Raw genomic sequence first — 15,307 nt, 5'->3', positions numbered from 1 at the left:
TGAGATGACTGGGAGTAGGAAGACAACATACAAGAACACCGATCCCCAACTCAAGTAGAAGATATCTGTAAAGAAACCTGGACTGAGGCGTGCTCAGGAGCAAATCTGATGGCACTTGTTTGCAATGAAAGACAACAGGTCAATAGTCAGAATGCCTTGTTCTCTGAAGATGGACCTCAACACACTGTTCTTCAGAAACCATTCATAATTCTGAGAGAAAATCCTGCTGAAGTGATTGGCTAAGAAATTCCGCACCCCCGGAATTGTGAGACCATGATGCATTCTCCCTGATACAGAACTGCTAAAACTTGACTGCCTCCTGACAAAGCTACTTTAGTGGGCTCCACCCAGTTTGTTCACATAATACACTGCAGTACTGTTAGGGGTAAGTATATGAACCACTGTGCCTCTGATGTGCAACTGAAAGACCTGGCACACACTGTAAATAGCTTGAAGCTCCAGGACACTGATATGAAGAGAAGCTTCCTGATCGGTCCACAGTTGCTGAACTTTCTAAGTCCCAAGATATTCTCCTCAACCTACTGTGGAGGCATTACTGTTATGGTCTGTGGAGGACGGGTGAAGGGTACATCTTAGCAAATATTGATTTGATCCATCCACCACTTAAATGTCTGCAGAATAGGTGGTGGCATTTTCACTAGGCAGTCCAATGACTCACAACTCTGGCAATATGTGAACTTGAACCAGGCCTAAAGAGGACAAAGATGCAACCTCATATGCTGGACTACATAATTACATGTGGCCATATGAACTAGCAACTTCAGGCATACATGAATTATAGTGGAAAGGTGAGAGTGGACGGACAGCCACAGACAATGAATCGTCTGAAATTGCTCACTTAGCAGAAATACCCTCAAACTTGTAGAATCTAGTAGGGCCCCAGTTAACTCTATTTTTTGTGTTGGTATTAAAGTTGATTTTTCTTTGTTTACAATCAGATTCAGATGATCAAAGAGATACAGTGTAAACCAGACACGGTCGAGGAGTTAATCTCTGGACTTGCGCCTCACCAACCATCGTTCAGGCAGAGAAAGACACATATTCTTCTCTTCCTGAGATGTGAAGCTACTACAGCCATGCATTTGGTGAAAACCTGAGAAGCTCAGGAAAGGCCAAAGGGGAGCACTGTGGTTAATAATGCTGCCCTATGACTACAAATCTCAGAAACTTCCCGTGGCTCAGGAAAACCGCTACATGGAAATAGTTATCTTGAAAATCAAGAGCAGCAAACTAGAAAAAAGGGTAAACAATGAGGTGGCAAAATTTGCAGACAATACAAAACTACTGAAGATAGTTAAGTCCAAAGCAGACTGTGAAGAGTTACAAAGGGATCTCACAAAAAGTTGATAAATGGGAAACGAAAGGGCAGATGAAATTCAATGTTGATAAAGGCAAAGTAATGCACATTGGAAAACATAATCCCAACTATACATACAAAATGATGCGTTCTAAAATAGCTATTACCACTCATTGTGGATAGTTCTCTGAAAACATCCACTCAATGGGCAGCGGCAGCCAAAAGAAGCTAACAAAATGTTGGGAACCATTAGGAAAGGGATAGATAATAAAACAGAAAATATGATAATGCCGCTAAATAAATCCATGGTATGCCTACACCTCGAATATTGTGTACCGTTTTGATCACCCCATCTCAAAAAGGATATTCTAGAATTGGAAAATGTACAGACAAGGGCAACAAAAATGATTAAAGGTATGGAACAGCTTCTGCATGAGGAGAGATTTAAAGAAGACGGGCCATTTCAGCTTAGAAAAGAGATGACTAAAGGAGGATATGGTAAGGGTCTATAAAATCATGACTAATGTGGAGAAAGTGAATAAGGAAGTGTTATTTACTCCTTCCCATAAGACAAGAGCCAGGGATCGCCAAATGAAATTAATAGGCAGCAGGTTTAAAACAAACAAAAGGAAGTACTTCTTCACATAATGCAGTCAACCTGTGGAAGTCATTGCCAGGGGATGTTGTGAAGGCCAAAAGTATAACTGGGTTCAGAAAAGAACTAGCTAAGTTCATGGAAGATAGGTCCATCAATTGCTATTAGTCAAGATGGTCAGGGATGCAATCCCATGCTCTAAGTGTCCCTAATCTATGTTTGCCAGAAGCCAGGAGTGGATGACGGGGGATGGATCACTCGATGATTGCCTATTCTGTTCATTCCCTCTGAAGCACTGGCATTGGCCACTATCAGACGACAGGATACTGGTCTAGATGCACCATTGGTCTGACCCAGTATGGCCATTCTTATGTTCTTATATTAGTTGTCATGATTCAAAACAGGAAGGATAGACGCTAGGATAACCATGTGGAATCTCATGTATTTTATGTGCCTATTGAGACCCTGGAGATTCAGAATAGGTCTCATTCCTCCCTTGGACTTGGGAATCAGGAAATACTGAGAGTAGAATCCTTTTCTCTGATGCTGCAGGGGGACTTTCTCTGTAGCCCCCAAAAGGTCACAGACTCTGGACCTGCTATAGGAGCAGTGACTCGTGAGAGGGGTCCCTGAAAAGTGATGGGATAGAGAAGCATGATGGTGTAATGGACAGAAAACAGATGGCATAACCCAATCCCACAATGCTTAGGACCCATCTGTCTGAGGTTATAGCTTTCCAAGCACTGTGGAAATGAGAAAGCCTGTCTCTGAACAGCAGGAAGTTCACAGCTAGAATGATGCTCTCAATCTCACAGTCAAAATGGCTGCTTGCCAGAGCTAGGGGAGGACAGGCTGGCTGGTTAAACTTGGACCCAGAAGGCCTTCTCCTGTGCAATTTATATCCCTTCCTGGAGTAGTCCTATTGCCTCAACTGGTAAGGTGTCTGCCCAAAATACTGCTGAGGTGGTACTGCTGCTGCTGACCTGGAAAATGACAACTTTTGTGTCTGTGGTATGAAACTCCAGTGAAAACAGCTGCTCACGAGTCCTTCAATGAAGGTAAAATCTTAATTTTTGTTCTCTGGCAAAATGGTTAACCATTGAAAGATAGCTCTGGAGGTCCATCAGAGCACAAAAGACCTATGACAGAGTTCTGCAACCACAAGGCCCTTCTCATCGTGGCAGATAAAGACATGACTCTGGAAGCTGTGAACACTATACATCCAGTGCTGATTGTAAAGACAACCAGATGACCTTCCACAATAAATGCCCTGCACTCTTCACTGGAGGATTCAGGCAACTTATCCATGAATTTGGCTACTCACACTCAATTCACGAAATTATTTTGATAACATCACCTGTTGATTTGCAGTGAAAGGTCAAATATATTTTCTCCCCACGAGATCCAGCCTTTGGCCTTGGGCATGGACTTCTCTCTTCCCTGCCGTGATCTCTTATTAGCTGATCTTACAACAACAAGAGAGTTAGAAGCAGGCTCACAATAGAAGTTCTCAAAACCCTGCATAGGAACATAATATTGCTTGTTGGTATGCTTCACTGTAGGAAGGAAGGTATGCCACAAAGTCTTAGCAGGTTCTAATAGTGCTTCATTTATAGGGAGTGCTACTCTCCCTGAACTGAAGAATATCCACTAACTTGTGTGTATTTTCCTGCACAAACTCAGCCTGAATACCCAAGGCTGAAGTCATTTGTCTCAGGAGCTCTTCATGCAACTTAAAATCCTGAGACACTAGAAAGGAAGAAATACAGTTCTGCAGAGTCATTTGGTGATGAGGGAAGCAGAGCCACCAGAACCTCCCCTGCAGCAGCACAGTTCCATGTACAAGTGGTTCAGGCTGAGCCTGCTCAGAGGAAGCAGCCTCTGTCTCAGTCTGCAATGTAGGTGGCTAAAGAAGGGATACCATGAGCTGGCTGGGTGAATCTTGCCCTGGAGTGGGCCAAGGATTGGGACTTTACAGATTGAGGAACATCCCACAGATTCCAAAGAGGCCACTGAGGATAGGGAAATGGCATTGGTGGCCAGGAGGCACTGGGCCAATAGGCCCCGTCCCTATTGTAGGAATGGTGATGATCTTGGTACCAACTGTGATCCATAGGAGGTCTTGACAATCTTTGAGAATGGTGTCTAAAAGACTAGGCAGAGAGGAACAATGCATCTGACGAAGTGGGTATTCACCCACGAAAGTTTATGCTCCAATACGTCTGTTAGTCTATAAGGTGCCACAGGGCTCTGTCTCTTTTTACAGATCCAGAGTAACACGGCTACCCCTCTGATAAATGTCACTGAGCTCAACCTCAACAAACACCCCCAGTTATCAGAAGGCAACAGAAGAGAGCAAACATTCAGCCTTGACTGAAGCCCAATACACTGACTACATCAGTACTGAGACAAGTAGAGAAGTTGATGCCTTAAGGATTGGTAGGAGCATTGCATTTCCACTTGGTACGAAAACAGAAGATGGTACCAAAGCATGGGTCAGTACTGAACCTGCAAATGTAGTCTGCACCACAGTCATTGTTGGTACTGAAGATAGTAACAGTGCTGACAGCCCCTCGATACTGATAAAGAGGCCAATCTCAACTGCCCACTCTGAGTCTTAGACAGTGCTAAAAGAGACGATTGAGACGAGTCTGCAACCAGTGCAGGTCATGCTGAGGACCGCACAGTAGTCCTGGCAGCAGAATGCTCTTGAATAATTGGGGTATCAGGAACTGTGAGGCCAAGCAGGTATTACGCTGCTTAGTATATCAATGGTGTGCAATGTCATTGGTACCAGACTCAATGGGCATCTCACAGCTGGTACAGGAGTCAATACTACAGCGGCCACATGTCGCCTCAGAGAGTGAGCAGACGGCTCAGCTCCATCTTGTGTACCGGAAGAATCTTCACTCCTCCTGGAAGAGGAAGATTAATCTCCCCAAATTCTGAAGTGGCTGCAATCCATTTTGAGAGATTATTGTTTTGGACATTATCTCTTCTTCCTGGGGGAGGCAGCAGCATCTGGCTGAGGAACATCGGCTTGCTCCAGCTTTGAAGATGTCTGAGGAACAGGATGATCTGCAGAGGTCTCAAGTGCTGAAACAGGCCTCATGACCTGCTCAAGGAGCAAGTCCCTCATCCACTTCTGTTTTTTTCTTGAACAATTTGCAGGTGGAGCACCTTTCTTCAACGTGCCCTTCTCCAAGGCACAACAAGCACTGTGTGTGGGCATCACTATTGAGAATAACCCTCGTTACCAACTGAAAGGAAGGAATTTTTTTCTGGTGTCTGATCAACTGGATCCTGCCATCTCCTTCACTTATTGGTATACTGCTGGCTTTGGAAAGTTGCTGTGCAATTATTAAAAACAAAACAAAACAAAAAAAAACAAAAAAAAACAATTTTTTTTTTTTAAAATGTCAGAAATAACATTTTTCAGAAACATTTGCAGTGGCTTGTCAGAACTAAGAATATGCTACTGGGAAAGGAGATATAGCTGTCCATGATTCCAAAGGGTGGCTTCGGAGAATGTGCAATATATATATTGTTCATTATTTAATGAACACACATAACTGCACTTAATCTATGAAAAAATACAGTTTAAAAATTGTGATTTGAAGTAATTTTGTTCACTGGTGAGTTCACCTGGTTTATGTCATGTCTCTATGTAGAAAGAGATGAGGGACTCATATACACCAAATACAAAGATTACAGGAATTCAAGATCTCTGCCTGAAGCTTAAACAAAAGCCGGCAGGTTTATAAACTCACAACAGCTAAATTAAATTCAAACCTCCTTTACTATAGATGTCTCTATTAATCACAGCGAGACAGATTTTTGAAAACATGTCTCCTTTTTACATTTAAAATGTGTAGGGACAATTTAAGTCACTTGAAAGTCTAAGTTTCAGACTGCTCCCACAAATCAGATACTTGGATATCTAAATGACAGCTGTGGCCACAACTACCTATGCAACAAAAAGGGAGATACAGTTAAGGGGAAGCAGAAAATCAGTACCAACATGAACACCCTCTAGACCACACATTTATCAGTGTTTTTAGTGGGGGGGGGGGTTTAATCCACATATATTTCAGTCTGTATCTCCAAATAAATGCAGATAAAAACTTATTTCAAAATAATTTGAAGTGAGAAAAACATTGCATTACTTTGTTTATAACCATACTTACTTCCCAAATGCTCGCAATGCTAACGGGATGGGCATTTCTGCTATTGTCAACATAATTTTTCATTGCTATCTTTCAGAATAGCAGATTCAATCCGACACGAACGCAATTCTTTTACTGCCATGGTGTTCATCACACTGCCATACCTCAAGCGTATCTTCATGGTTGACAATTATTTTCGTGTTCTCTAAGGTTTTAACATGTGCAGTCATCTGTGAATTTCCAGTGCTGTGCTCAGCTTCTGGTTCAGTGGGCTTCTGCACGCAGTTTTCCATCATATAGTTCTCTCTGTCTTCTGTTTTGCTCTTTGCTGAAGCAATTTCTGAAGTCTAGAGTAGTTTAAAAAAAAAAAAGATTACTGGAGAACCACCCTGCAAAGGTTCATAATTATTAATATTTTATAATTAGAGCTAATATTTTATATTTTGGGGAAACCATGCAATGACATAAAACAGACAACTTCAAAAATAATTTTGACTGTGAAGCAAAATTGGAGAGAAAAAACCTTTCAGATTATTAAAACAGCTGATTATAAACCTTTTTTTCCTAAGGCCTATTTTATCCAATACATTCCTATTAGAATGGCAGACAAGTGAATACAATCAAAAACAACAAAACACACACAGATGGACTGACAATGAGAGAAGTGAGCAGTTGTCAGCACTGTTCTCCCACCTTACCACCAAGCAGAATCAACATGTTTCAGCCAGTGAAGGATCCTCTAGATGCTTCACCACTGCTGCCTTTTTCAGCTTTTCCTATAAACCCTCTGGTCAGATGGGAGAAAAGCAGAGTCCTTTGTGATCATTCTGATTTCCAATTTGAGAGTCAGCAAATAAGGGATGCTTAAAGGTGATGGAGATGCATCTTTTGGAAGATCGAACAAGCTACTTTTGTGATATGTCTGATTTATACTGGCCTCAGGAGCGAGTCACTCGGGTTGCTTCCTAAGCAGAGTCATTCAGAGGGCAGCAACTATTACTAACACAAAGCAGTTATTTATAACTGTCTCTTTTAAAGTACTGAATACACAGGTCATGATCTTTGACATTTTTTTCCTCACTGAAATATTTAAAAAAAAAGAGATTGAATTAGAAGGAATAAATCAATATATTGTTATGCAATATCATACTTCAGATCTTTGGGATAGCTGTCAAAACTGGAAGAAGGATATTGATTCTAACCTTTACACCCACATCTTTTACTGAAACTTGCTGGCCTTCTCTCTTTGACTCTTTGCCACCATCTTCAGTGGTTTCTTCATCTTTTAGTCTGTGTACTATCGTTTGAACTGTTTTGACCATATTCTTTAGTTCATCAGGATATGGCGTTGGATATCTCTTCAAATTACCCTCCTGTGAAACAAAGAAAATAAGAGCAACAAAACAACTTAAAACATGAATATTCAATCAAATACGAATTTGACAAGAAGGAATTAACAGAACAAACCCTGCGTATCTATTTTGCCATTTGAATTATACCTGGATAAACCTATGGGAGCTGAGGCTAAATTAGCTAGTCCTAGAAAACAGTTTGTTGTCTAATGCATGCCCCATCCTTTCCCATTAAAGTGGTTGCAGTTTCTCCTTGACATATATTTATAGAAAACTCAAAATACAGTCCTTAATCGCTGTGAGATGCCAATGATTCTTCTCAACTACTATCTTCAATTTTTTCCAAAGCATCATAGTTCAGTAGTATCCCAGAAAAAAAGTATTGCCTTAAACCAGTTCACAATTTAATAACATGTGCTCCATTTTAATAACATATCCTAAATGGCCAGGCAAAGGAGACACCCGCTGATCAAAAAGATTTCTCCCTTGGGTAATTTAAAAAATATGAGGGATGAAAAGAAAATAGGTTTTACGCTTTTTAATTCTGCAGCTACTAATCAGTGCAGATAGAGGTTGATCGCCATTAGCAAGAGTAAAGGGGAAGAATTAGGAATTCAAAATGGAGTTGGCAATACTGACCCTGGGTGGTGCCTCCCTTTCATCTTTATCTTCATCACATTCAAATGCCACCTGAGCACGCTGTTTTCTCTGCTCCTCCCACAAAGAGGGATTGAAACTTTCATTATCAGATATGAACAGAACTAAAAAACAAACAAACCACAATTCCAATAAATACAGGACACATGAAATTATTAGAAACCATTTCTTTTTCATTCCCTTTATTAGGTGGGGTTTGTATTTATATCTGTGCTTGAGAAGGTAAAGAACCAAAAAGTACCAGAAATTAAAGCTATGCTGCAGCTCATGCATTGAGAACCTGCCCGTTTTCTATTAATAGTGACTTCAGCTGCAATCTACAGAAAAAAATCCTCTGCAAAGCTGTATTTCAGTTTTCAAGTATTCTCACCAAAGGAACTCTCCTGAGCTGAGCTTGCCAACTGTAACCAATTATGCAGGCTGCTTTTCTGATATGTCTAATAAAGGCTGATATGGCAACACTCAACTTCATTTCACTAAGATTTACATATTTCCACTAAAGGAAGTCTTACCTACAAATATGCCAGACTTCCAAATATCCATACTACTATTACTACTACTACTGAGCCTTAAAAATAACAAAAAAACCCACTAAAAACATTAAGATAGGCCCATGGTTAAGCAGGAATTATGATAATTACAGTTTTACAAACTATTTCTTAGATATGGCGTTGGATAGATTACCTTGTTGTCACCATTTACTGCAGCATGTATGTTCATGATAGACACAACATAAATTGGTTCTGTATTAATCTGTCAAATTTTACTACAAAAATCCCCTGCATTCCTATATATCACATTAGCAATGAAGAGGTTGCTCACATAAACAGCTGCTTTTCAACATTCCTATACTTGCAATAGAACATTGTTTCTCAAACTGGGGTCTGTGGACCCCTGAGAACCCCAGGGGGTCTGCAGGCCCCGCTGATCATCTCCTCCCCCCACCCTCGCTCAACTCTTCTCCTTCCCTTCCAGCGCCTCCTTCACGCCGGGGAACAGTTGTTCCCCGGCGTGAAGGAGGCGCTGAGAGGGAGGGGGAGGAGTGGGGATCCTGGGTCCACGCTGCTCCTAGAAGCAGCCAGCCCGTCCCTGTGGCCCGGAAGGCAGGGCGTCTCCATGTGCTGCCCGCAGCCTGAGTGCCACTCCGCAGCTCCCATTGGCCGGGAACTCTGGCCAATGGGAGCTGTGGGGGTGGTGCCTGCAGGCTAGGGGCAGTGCGTGGAGAAACCCTGGTCCCCTGCCTTGGAGCCACTGCCAGAGGGATGTGCTGGTCGCTTTCGGGAGCTGCCCGAGGTAAGTACTGTCCCCTCGCCCCTTCCTGCACCCCAACCCCCTTCCGCAGCCCAGAGCCCAAACCCAAACTCCCTCCCAGAGCCTTCACCCCCTCCCACACCCAAACTCCCTCCCGCACCAAACACACTTGCTCCAGTCCTGAGCCCCCTCCAGTGCCCAAACTCCCAGCCAGAGCCTGCACCCCTCACCCCAACCCTCACCCAAACTCCCAGCCCAGAGCCTACACCCCCACCTGCACCCCAACCCCCTGCCTGGTGAAAGTGAGGGAGGGTGGGGGAAAGCGAGCGACTGAGGGAGGGGGGATGGAGCAGGGATGTGGCCTGAGGGAAGGGGGTAGGGCATGGCCTTCAGGAAGGGGGCGAGGCAACAGCTGAGCGGGGAGCCTGGAGGGGGAGTGTCTCTGAAAAATTTAAAATCAAAATGGGGGTCCTCAGGTTGCTAAAGTTTCAGAACCGCTGCAATAGAAAAATAATTTCTAGACTATATGAACCCCAAATGTATCCTGTTATAGTCAAGATGATTAAAATTATATTTATTGAATGAATAAGGCAAATGTTGACATTTCAGCAAAAGACGTCTTTGAAGACAAATTTCAGTTGACTAATCTATATTTGGAGTGCATTACTATGTAGGTTTTTCCTACCTAAAAACAAATAAAGGATTCAATTTATAGTTCTTTTTGAAACCTGGTTTTGGGATGGTGACTTTTCTCCTTTGTGACTGCTTTGGAGTGGAGGAAGAGCACCTACTCCTCTTTTCTGCTTCCTTATATGGGGTCGGAACGACCCCTCACCCTTTTTGTGATAATACTCTCACAATTTGGGATCAGAATATATGTTAAAAGAACATAATTAAGGTTGTGAAGTCACAAGGTTACAAGGGTCACGCAATTCTGACATTTCCCAACTTCCGAGTACTTGATTTCACAACCTTAATAACGTTACTTTAACTTTTTGCATGTGGGTAATTTCCTGGATTCTCAGAAAAAGCAAATTAAAAAAAAAAAATCAGAAATTCCCCATCATGTGGCATCATGTTGATAACCACATGGTTCATCAGCAGAGTTGGAACTTTTACATTCACTGCACAGAACTCTGCCACTTGAGCTGAAGAAATAACTGATAACGGAAGTGGGTTGTCATCCTCATTGTGGACTAACACTAGTGGGGGATGAGACACTTTGCCAGTAGGTTTCAGAGATATTTGCTGACAGCAGATGAATGGTGAGAAAAAGGGAGTCTAGGATTTCATTCCAAGCTCTGAAGTGGCCAGGTATCCTTCTGCTTGTCCTCCAACAAGTGTACCTTCTTCTGCCCTGACCCCTCCAACTTGTACCTGTGCCATTTCTTCCTCACCCCTGGCTCCTCATTCCAGACACATTCTTGTCACCTAGCCAGTCCTTGTCTCCATTCCTCACATGTCTCTTCCCAGTTAGTCTCCTTGCCCAACCAGCCCTATTCTCCACACTCCCTAAGTCCAACTCTCTTCCCACCTCCACCTGGATCAGAGCAGCAACTCTGCTGAGCTCCTATATCTCTGGGCTTGGGCATGCTCAGTTATTCTATGGCAATGGCACATGAAGAGTTTGGTCACACATAGGAGCTGCTGCATGCTCAGTGTGGACAGAATCTTTGGAAATTCTATCTGCAAAGTTCTAACTTGTCTACCTACCAGGTGCAACTTAGATTTTGCAAAGGCTTTCAACTTAGCCAAATCTGGGTGTTTTTTTCATGGGGACAGCAACAGCACGTCCCTGAAACAAAGGCCACCCATGGACCCCCACCAACTTTCAAGTTCCTGTGCCAAATCATGGACATGCTAGAGCTTCTCAATGAAATGGCTTTAAGAATTTTTTTTTTCCAGTATGGCAAAACAATATATTTTTCCCTAACCTCATTCTTGGAAATGGCCAAACCATTCTGGATCAAACTTTCAAAAAAAGTCAGTCTGAGGCAGACACCAGGCAGAGCAATTTCCAGCCCAAAAGGTTAATCTTTGGCAAAATTATAAGCAACTGAAAACAATATCTCTTATAATGGGATGAGTCAGGCAAACATAATAATAGAAGGCACTGCCAGTCCTGACCTCTATTTCTCTCTCTGTCACACACGCACACTCTCTCGCCTCCCCTTTAATAATCCCTGGACTCGCTCAGTTCTACCTCTGAGAAGTTATTGTTCACATTTTTCAGACAAATTTTCATCAAGTTGTTCTTGTTTTTAGATCTAAAAAGTTTTATATATTGAAAATCATGTTCTCTGAACTCTTTCAATTTTTACTTTCACTGGTCAGCATTTTTGACAAAAAGAATCAATTCCTACCATCTTCACTCCTTGGTTGCTGGGGGAACATGTAATTAGTAAGCACTGTTTTCTGTGTTTCAGGGTCGACTTCTTTTTGAAGGGGGATGAGCGGTTTAGACTGAGAAAAGAAAAAAATACTATGAGAATATACATGTGTAATATTCAAATAGGATCTCAACATTGAAATCCCTGCTGCTTATCGACCGAATGCAGATTAGATTTTGAAGACTGATCTATCTGGCATAAATTCCCACGTATTCTTCTCTGAAGGATTTTTACAAGTTATACAAAACAAAGTTATAGCAAAGAAGTACATATTTAATAACAATAGTGTGGGAATTCTATAAACAAACACTCTATAATAGTCTATTAGAGATGTATAAAATGGATGGATATGGATACATGACAAAGTATTCCGTTTCATTCTAGGACATTTCATAGTCCCAAAATATTCTACATCTGGAGTGTAAATTATCTATTTGAAACTGCAGGGAAGTGCATAGAACAGAACAATTTTCTAAACTAAAATTTGATCAGGACAATAGGTTCAGTGCCCTGCCTTACAAAAAATGTGAAGGATCCTGAAATTACCAGTGTGGCTGCTACCTCTGTTTTATATCGCAGCTGAAATAATGTATTTCTAGCAGCATAGTACCCCTTAACACCAACCTGGGCACTGGTTCAGTACTGACTCAAAGAGAAGAGAGAGTGTTATCTACTAAATTACCTGCACTACCAACACTATTGGATTGCCAGAAGTATGAATGTCTCCCATTCATGTGCCACTCACTGCTGTTTAGCTTATAAAAACTGAGAAAATTACAACCCAAGGTTGTCTTGGTGTATCTGCAAATTATCACTTTTTACCCAACTGATTATTCCATAAAATTAACTATTTCTATTGAGAATAACTTGGACAAATATCAATTATACAAATTTATTAAAAATACTTTTCACCTGATTGTCTGATAGCCACATCGCAGTCAGCTGTTGTAGCTTTGTAAAGCTATAGGGCAAATTCTTCAGTCTGTGAAAGAAACATCACAATATACAAGGCAAAAAATTAATCTAAGTATGGCTGTCAAGACTAATGGTCTATTCAGAAACAATGCTATATATATATATATATAGCCTCTGAAAAGCTTGCAAAACATTTAAAGAAAATATTGTTAGATAAATAGAAGTTCAATATTTTGAAATTTGGTATTGTTTTGTTTAGCTACATACTCCTCCCTCCCGCCTGCCGCCCCTCCCCCCCAAATGTCTAAACTGTCACTAAAGCAAAGGAGAAAATCCAAATGTTGGGCTTTCCCAGATCTGCAGACCCTAGAACGTCTGCGGTCTCCAACTCTGAGACAGTCCACCTGGTGGGCTACCAAGGAGCCAGGTAGGCAAGCTGGCAGGAAACTAGGCTGTGTTCCATTGGAATCCTGCTTCACTTCCAGAGGAACTTTGCCAAAAATCGAATGATCTCTGTGAAATGTTTCAATTTCAATGGAATGGCAAATTCCTGCAAAGAAATGTTTTATCACAATTTCACTGACCAGTCTAGTAAATGCAGCGATGCATTCAAAGTACTATACAGTGTACTGTGATAGTATTCTGTATCCTGTCTTGTACTGTTCAACCATATATGGCATTCAAGTCTTTCCTGAAATACTGATTCAGATAGACTTATAAATTTAACTCCAAAAGAATAAATGTTGATGATTATGAATGAGATGAAGCTGTGCCACATAAGGAAAAAAAGATATACATTAAAACCACTTGGGCTTAACAACTACAACATATCTGCTAGATTCACATGCAGCTGGAAGAGTACAATAGCAATACAAATGTGAAATAGTGCAGTTCTGCTTCATGAATCACTCCTACTGCAGTGACGGGAAAAGAATAAAGAAGCTTTTACAAAATGTAGAGGCGTCCAAATATATGCAGTAAGACGATTAGTGTGACAAATAATAAAATATAAATGAAATGTGTTATTTTAACTTTAAGATGAGAAAGAACTCCAAGAGAAATATCACAACATTTTTGAAGGGTGGAGTGAAAAGGATTACATTTTGTAAAAAATGTCTTGGAGACACAATGCATTCCAATCTCTGCAATGCTTCTACATTTTATGCCATAATTAACTAAATGAATGCAATTCACAAACCTATTGTCACTTAGATTGATGACTTTTAATTTCTGCATATCACCCATTTCTTCAGGGAGAAATTCAAGCTTGTTGGAATGCAGAAATAGCACTGTTACATTTTTCCAGTTTCCAATCTGAAAAAATAAATTATTATTCAGCTTTACAACTCTACTTACACTGATTCACAATATTAGAATGAACACATCTAATATTAAATTTTATTTTGTGTGTACAATTATTTGCTTTATTTTTAAATATGAAAGTGAATAAAGCCATTATAATATTAAGTAAAAGTAATTATTCTTTTCTTCATTTTGTATCATGTTGTTTATGAACTATTATGAACAATTCAGACATTACTTTTGCAAAACCAAGCTTGCCTCAAAATATTTCAATACTTGGATTGCAATTGCTTGAAAGCCACAATATGTACATCAATGAATTTTTAAAACATTTTCAGAAAATCCACTCAAAAGCTGTCACTTTGGTATCTGAAGTGAACAGAACTAAGGTAAGTATAAAATATAGTCTATATCCAGGTAATATGGATTAATATTGGCTCTCAGCAAAAACATACCTCTGGTGGCAGCTGTATTAAAAAATTATGATCTGAAGCAAAGGTCCTTATGTTAGTGAGTTGCCCAATAGATGAAGGCAAAGCTTCAATCTCATTGAAACTACAATCCAGTTCTTCTACGGATATTAGCCTGAACAAAATTAAAGAAAGTCAAAATATTAACCTGATATATACATAAAAGCTTACTTGCTTTAACAATATAATTCTTACTACAAATAATTTTCATTATAATTAGAATAAATTTATTTACAATTAAATTTATGGTTGAAAAAACGCTTCAGAAACCTAAATAACCATTAAAAATTTCAGATACTTTTTGAACCTGAACTATACTGATACTCTCTCCTCATGTATTCAGGCAAAGTAGACTTTTCCCTCTTAACTATCTGTAGCCTGTTTTCCAATCTCTGCTACCCCAACGCAGTCTTTAAATTGAAATGGCTGATGACCTAGGTACCTCTGTCGTAGGGCCCAGCATCTCTACTTAAAATTTTTACGCACTGCATCATACAGTGCTGTTTGAAGCATACCAGATAATAGAAACATTCAAAGTCGACAAGCCAGAATCAGAAAAATGTCAAGCTGGGGCGGCAATGAAGGGATAAAGACTTCTTTAGTCCTAAGAAGTAGGAATATGGCATGTAGAGAGCAGTTGGTGCCAATGTGATGAGGACCTCATTAAGCAAACATTTTTTTTAAAGGTAAAGAAACCGGGCTGACGTGCAAACTTAACTTATTGTTTTACACGAGCTGCTTCACTTATGTCTCACAGTAAGTAAACTGCAATTTGTACCTAAGCACCTTAAATTATGTTTGGACATCAGAATTCAAAGTTAACAAATTTAGTACAGTTAGGCAAAAATAACGTAATAGAATGAATGAATGCCTGTAAGTTTTTACTATATC

The 15,307-nt window shown here is 40.5% G+C and overlaps 1 protein-coding gene across 6 annotated transcripts in view; it reads right to left on the bottom strand.

Moving 5' to 3' along the window:
- ERBIN (erbb2 interacting protein) overlaps positions 1–15,307 on the bottom strand; it is a 244,021-nt gene that overhangs the window by 43,221 nt on the left and 185,493 nt on the right. For all 6 annotated transcript variants that reach the window (XM_034773471.1, XM_034773472.1, XM_034773470.1 and 3 more), the window contains 7 exons: positions 14,402–14,531; positions 13,843–13,958; positions 12,642–12,711; positions 11,703–11,802; positions 8,071–8,192; positions 7,282–7,452; positions 6,244–6,426 (listed from right to left, as the gene is read on the bottom strand). In XM_034773471.1, coding sequence (XP_034629362.1) covers positions 6,244–6,426; positions 7,282–7,452; positions 8,071–8,192; positions 11,703–11,802; positions 12,642–12,711; positions 13,843–13,958; positions 14,402–14,531 — 892 coding nt within the window. The remainder of the gene's footprint in view (positions 1–6,243; positions 6,427–7,281; positions 7,453–8,070; positions 8,193–11,702; positions 11,803–12,641; positions 12,712–13,842; positions 13,959–14,401; positions 14,532–15,307) is intronic.

This window comes from Trachemys scripta, chromosome 6, assembly GCF_013100865.1.
Source record: "Trachemys scripta elegans isolate TJP31775 chromosome 6, CAS_Tse_1.0, whole genome shotgun sequence".
Taxonomy (NCBI): domain Eukaryota; kingdom Metazoa; phylum Chordata; order Testudines; family Emydidae; genus Trachemys; species Trachemys scripta.
The sequence above is the reverse complement of the archived record's forward strand: the minus strand, read 5'-3'. Positions and strand labels throughout refer to the sequence as shown.